The sequence below is a fragment of the Camarhynchus parvulus genome, chromosome 20 (assembly GCF_901933205.1).
Source record: "Camarhynchus parvulus chromosome 20, STF_HiC, whole genome shotgun sequence".
Lineage (NCBI taxonomy): Eukaryota > Metazoa > Chordata > Aves > Passeriformes > Thraupidae > Camarhynchus > Camarhynchus parvulus.
Window position 1 is genome coordinate 7,176,013 of NC_044590.1, and position 5,695 is coordinate 7,181,707.

At 64.2% G+C, this 5,695-nt stretch overlaps 1 protein-coding gene across 1 annotated transcript; it reads left to right on the forward strand.

Moving 5' to 3' along the window:
• Positions 1-802: 802 nt before the first annotated feature.
• Positions 803-4,604, forward strand: LOC115911836 (bactericidal permeability-increasing protein-like). Its single transcript, XM_030963075.1, has 15 exons — positions 803-944; positions 1,175-1,289; positions 1,375-1,503; positions 1,585-1,740; positions 1,871-1,934; positions 2,039-2,099; positions 2,274-2,365; positions 2,451-2,684; positions 2,780-2,839; positions 3,262-3,429; positions 3,644-3,711; positions 3,993-4,035; positions 4,211-4,274; positions 4,358-4,434; positions 4,513-4,604. The coding sequence occupies exons 1-15, from the start codon at positions 803-805 to the stop codon at positions 4,552-4,554; spliced, it is 1,515 nt and encodes a 504-aa protein (XP_030818935.1). The 3' UTR covers positions 4,555-4,604.
• The last annotated feature ends 1,091 nt before the right edge of the window (positions 4,605-5,695 follow it).

Sequence of the window (5,695 nt, forward strand, 5' to 3'; positions counted from 1 at the left end):
GGCTCTATGTGCCCCTGTGGTGCTGAGATGAGGCCCTGGCCCTACTAGAGGTACCTCTGTGTCTGCCGGGCTGGATCCAGGAGGGCAGCTGGAGCCCTGTCATCCATAGCCCAGGGCACTGGAGGGGCTCACCCCAGCTAGGGGATGGTCCCTAGGTCTGGCACTGCGGGTGGCTCCTTCCCCACAGCTGGGGTTTTTGAAGGGCATTGCACAGTTCTGCTCTCACTCTGACTGTCCCAACTTTCCCATCACTTCCTTGGGGGCTGCTTCTGCACCCCGGACACCCTGATCCCCACTGAAGTGTAGGTAACCCTACACAGGGTTCCCAGAGCCCTCCCCAAAGTGGGAACAGCTGCTGCCCCCTGGTGCAAATGGGCTGAGCCCCGTTTGCCCTGGTGCAGACCCCCTGCCCCAGGACCAGCTCATTGTGTCCCTGTCCCCCGCTGCTCCATTGCTCCCAGGCAAGGCACAGCTGAAGCTCTTTGTGGCCTTGCCCCATCCGGGTCTCTGTGTGTCCCCACACATCCTGTGTCCCTGTGGGGAGCCCCAGCTGGTGTCCCTGGCTCCTGTGTACCCCCAGGGTGGGGGCTGGCAGGGCTGGTTGAGACTCTGCATTGCCCTGCTCCCACGATGGGGCTTCCCCTTTCAGTCACGGTTGGGCAAGGCTGGGCTTTCGGTGGCCGGAGCCCTGTGGTGTCCCCGTGTGTGCTGATGTCACCCAGGGCTCCCTGTCCCCAGTATAAGCCTGGCTGTGCTGGTGCCCAGGGAGGGGATCTCTACACCTGCTGTGTGTCCCCCAGACATGTCCTCTGCTCCAGCCTCCAGGTCCCAGCCTCGAGGTACCGTGTGGCTCTGCCTCTTGCTCCTGCTGCCCACCTGTGGCTCTGCCACCATCACCAGTCCTGGCATCAAGGTCTGGCTGACCCAGAGGACACTGGAGTTTGGTGAGTCTGTGCTCCTGAGTAGGGAGGGATGGGGGGACCAGTGGGGGATGATGCCCAGACTGCCAAGGATGGGGAATGAGGGGAATCAGTGGGTACCCCCAGGAATGATGGCAAGTCTGCCAGGAATGGGGGATGGAAGGACCATCCTGGTCCTGGCTGCTCACTCTGCTAACACCCCAGGTACCCCAGCCCCTTCCTTGGTGTCACCCCAAATTCCCACTTTGCCCCAGGCCGGCGCTTTGGGCTGGAGGTGCTCCAGTCGATGCTGCAGAAGGAGCACGAGCTGAACCTGACGGGTTCCTACAACACCCCACTCCTGGGAACTCTCACCTACGCTGTGCCACGGTAGGAGCCACCTGTGGGCTCCCTGTCCCTGTCCCCATCCCTGTCTGTGCCACAGCCACAAGCACAACTTGCCTGTGTTGTGCAGGATTCACATCCACGAGCTGCAGATGAACGAATCCACGCTGGACTTTGCCGAGGACGTGGGGCTGAGGCTGACGGTGCAGCGCGCCCGGGTCCAGCTCAGCGCCGACTGGGCAGCCCAGCTGGGAGCCATGTGAGTGCCCACGGGGACAGGGACAGGAGCCGGGTGGCCCAGGGTCACCGCTGTCCCTGTGCTCAGCCGCTCTGTCCCCAGCCAGGACAGTGGCTCTGTGGAGCTCGGCATGCAGGACGTGGCCGTGGCCGCGGTGCTGGGGGTGAGCGAGGACGGCAGTGGCCACCCCACGGTTTGGAGCGCCGGCTGTGACACCCACGGCACCGACCTGCACATGGAGTTCCACCGTGGATACAGGTGATGCCAGGCCCCCTGCTCTTTGCTGTCCCTGGCATGCAAGGACTATTAGTGCCCAGCCAGGGTGCTGGGCTGGGGGAGGCTGGCTGGGGGCCATGAGGTGATCTGAGCACCCCACTCTGCCCTACAGCTGGCTCTACAACCTGCTGGCACCTCTGCTCCAGAGAACCCTGCGGCAGCAGCTGAACAAGCAGGTGGGTGCTCAGCCCCTGTGCCCTGGGCTGTCGGTGTCCCTGTCCCCCCCAGCCCAGTGAGAGGCTTGGAGACCCTCATCCCTGACACCCTGCTCTGCTTCCAGCTCTGCCTCGTGCTCCAGAGGGGCATTGACAGGCTGGACACTGCCCTGAAGCACATGAAAGGTGGGTGAGGGGACCCCAGGACTGGGGATGGGCAGGGTGGTCCTGGGGGCTGTGGACAGGACTGGTGCCCAGCAGGGTCTGCAGGACCCCCCTGTGGGGCTGGATCCTGACAGAGCCCGGCTGTGGGAGGGGCTGGTGGTCTGACTCCTCACATCCACCTCCGTGTCCCTGCAGTGTCCACCCAGCTGGACACCATTGCTGCCATTGACCACTCCCTCCTGGCACCACCAGCCTTCACAGAGGAGTATGGGGACATTGCCCTCAAGGTAAGGTCATCCTGGGCATCCCTGGGCCAGATTTGGGAACAGGGGAGCCTGGCTGATCCTCACATCCCTCTGTGTGTCTGTGCAGGGAGAGATCTTCAGGGTGGGCACATACCAGCAGAGACCCTCAGCACTGCCTGTGGTGCTGCCTGTGGCACTCCCCATGGCGCTGCCTGTGGCTTTGCCCACACCCCTGCCCACCCCACCGCCCATGGCACACGAGCCCACGCTGCTGCTGGCTGTCACCGAGTTCGTCGCCAACTCGGCCGCCTTCACCTACTTCACAGCTGGGGCCCTGCGCAGGAACATCTCCAGTGACATGGTAGGAGTGGCTGCAGAGCAGAGCTGTCCCCACCGGGGTGTCCCCACGCCCACCCCTGCTCAGCCCCAGCCCCCTGATCCCTCCCTGCCTTCCAGCTCCCCCGGCGGTTCCCGCTCCAGCTGAGGACCAAGAGCATGGAGGTCTTCTCCCCTCAGGTGAGTGGGATGGGACACAGGGACAAGGGGACACAGGTAGGACATGGAGTAGGACAGGATGCAGGTGGGATGGGATGTGGGACATGAGACAGGAACAGAAGATGTAATGGGACGCTGGAGGTGGGACAGGAAATGATGCAGGAGGGATGGGAAAGGGATGGGGCACAGGAGGGATGGGATGCAGGAGGGAAAGGTTGCAGGTGGGATGGAACATGGGATGGCACAGAGGTCAAATGGGATGCACGAGGGACACGACAGGGGATGGGGTGCAGTAGAAATGGTAGGTGTTGCAGGCAGTATGGGATGCAGACAGAAGGGAACACCCCAGGACAAGGACGTTGGCAGGGCAGTGATGGGCACACGGGACCTGATGGGGGCATGGCCAGCATGGCTCTGTGCCACCCCTGCCCTGTCCCTCCCAGCTGCAGGAGCTCTATCCAGACCAGCCCATGGAGCTGCACCTCTGGGCCCGCCAGCAGCCCCTGCTCTCCTGCCATCCTGATGCCCTGCACGGGACCCTCCTCGGCTCTGCCGAGGCCTTCGTGGTGCTGCCCAACGCCACCCGTGTCCCTGCCTTTCTGCTGAACATCGTGAGTGGCTGCTGCTGCCATGGCTCAGGGAGCCAGGGGACCCCAAAGAGCCTGGTTGAGGCTGGTGTGCCTGTGCTCCTGGCTGGGGCCATGCTGGGTGGTACTGGGAGATACTGGGCCCAGCTGGGTGATGCTGGGGGATACTGGGGCCAAGCTGGGTGATGCTGGGTTGCAGGCACTGCCCTGGTCTCTCCAATGTCTCTTCCTGCTGCAGGATGCCAACGTGACGGGGAAGCCAACAATCACCAGGAACAGACTCGGGGGCACTGTGAGGCTGACAGGGTTAGTGTTGACCCCGAGCTGGATCTGAGCTCCCCTAGGACGTACTTAGAGAGCTCCCCTACTCTCCACCTCTGTCCACTTCCCTCCCTGAGTCGCCTATTGCCTGCTCAGACCCCATCCTGCCCCCAGTTCATATCTGTCCCAGCTGCCCTGGCAGTAGGTGCTCAGCTGGGCCTGCTCTGCTGGGTCCTGGTCTCAGCATGGAGCTCAGCCTGTCCCTACCCTGGCACGGGACAGTTCCCATCCCTGTGCCTGGCTCTGACCCTGATCTTGTCCTACAGGCTCCACATAACACAGGTGGCATCAAACGTGGGCCCAGTGGAGGTGAGTGGCTGTGCCAGGGAAGCCAAGGGGAGCCTTGGATTCTACATCACCCTGGGGGGGATCTGGGGGACTGTGGACCCCATGCATGGCAAGTCTGGCAGGGGGCTGAGCCTTGCCTGCAGCATGGACCCCTCTGCCTGCGCTGAGCCGGGCTCAGGGCCTGCCTGTCCCACAGGTGAAGCGTCTGGAGACCCTGCTGAAGTTCAGTCTGTGGCTTTTTGGGGTTCCCCGGGCAAACAGTAAGTGCTGTCCCCGTGCTGTCCCCCCATCCTCCCACAGCTGCACCAGGGCCATCCCCTGCTATGCCTTTGTCTCCCCCCAGAGTGGCTCCAGGCTGGCATCCCCCTGCCCCTCCCACGTGGCCTCAGCCTGCTCAGACCGCGGCTCTCACTGCACCAGGTGGGTGCCACCACTGTCCCCTTACCACGAGGTCCCCCATGTCCCCCACATCCCCCCTCTCACCCTGACTCCCTACAGGGCTTCGTGCTCATCGCCACGGACCTGCAGTACGAGCCATGAGACCACCTGCCTCGTGGGAACCCCCCAGCCGTGTCCCCATCACCACCCCGGTGTCACCGCGCCCCCGCGGCTGGCAAAGCGCGGGAGCCGCAGCCCCCCAGCCTCGGCAGGGATTAAAGGGGAGCGTAGCTCAGCCCTGTGTGCTGTGGGGTGTCTCGGGGAGCCCCCTCACGCTGTCTGCCAGGCACGGTCCCATTCCCGACTCCGCCACGGGGCATCTCCGTGTCCTCTGCGGCGAGGGGCTCTGGCTGTGCCGTGGTGCTGGATGGCGGGACATGAAATGGTGCAGGAGGGGGTCCGTCCCCTCTGGGGGGCTCCGGGCGGTGGGGACGGGGCGAGTGGCCCTCGGGGACCGCGGGTCCCTCCAATCCCCGCGGCTCTGTCGGTCACGGGGGTCCCTGCGCTGCCGCTCCCCGCAGCCGCAGCGGCCGCAGCTCTCCCGCTGCCCACGGGATGGTGCTCGTGTCCGCGGGCTCCCGCCGCTCCCGCCGCCCCACGGAGCCCGCCGGGGCCCTGCGCTGCCCCCCTGCTCCGGGGGTGTCCCGGAAAGGACAGGGGAGGGGGGTTGCGGGAGGCTGAGCTGGGCTAGTCCTGCCGTGACAGGGATGTGAGGTGGCTCGGCGTTCCCCATGCTCGTGACATCCCAAAAAAAGGCCGAGTGTTTGTGTGGTCCAAACCGTGCTGGAATGAGCCCCGCACAAAGGGAAGGTGCTCCTCTGAAGGGTAGCCCCGGGAATGCGGGGGGCTGTGGGTCCCAGTGAGGTTGTGAGTCCCCTGCCCTCCTCCTCCCAAAGTCATAATGTCCCCAAAACCAGCACCCCCAGCCCAGCTAAGAGCCTGTCCTGGGTTCTCCTGTCCCTTTCACCCCTTAGTGCCACCCCACCCCACCACCATCCCTCTGGACCACAGCAAACTGCCGTCGGAACACCCCAACCCTTCCCTGGGCAGGGAGAGGACCTCATCCCCATCCATCCATCCATCCATCCATCCATCCATCCATCCATCCATCCATCCATCCATCCACCCACCCACCCATCCATCCATCCATCCATCCATCATCCCTCCCACTGAAACCAACTCCTTTGGCCCCAAAGTCACTCAAATTCCCAACGATTGCAAAGACCACAGCACCAGCAGCAGC

Excerpts from the sequence above, each read along its gene's own strand:
- LOC115911836 (XM_030963075.1), top strand. The coding sequence starts at position 803 with ATGTCCTCTGCTCCAGCCTCCAGGTCCCAGCCTCGAGGTACCGTGTGG. Across the intron at positions 2,366-2,450 it reads ATGGGGACATTGCCCTCAAG|GGAGAGATCTTCAGGGTGGG; the intron begins GTAAGGTCATCC and ends GTGTCTGTGCAG. Across the intron at positions 4,275-4,357 it reads TGGGGTTCCCCGGGCAAACA|AGTGGCTCCAGGCTGGCATC; the intron begins GTAAGTGCTGTC and ends GTCTCCCCCCAG.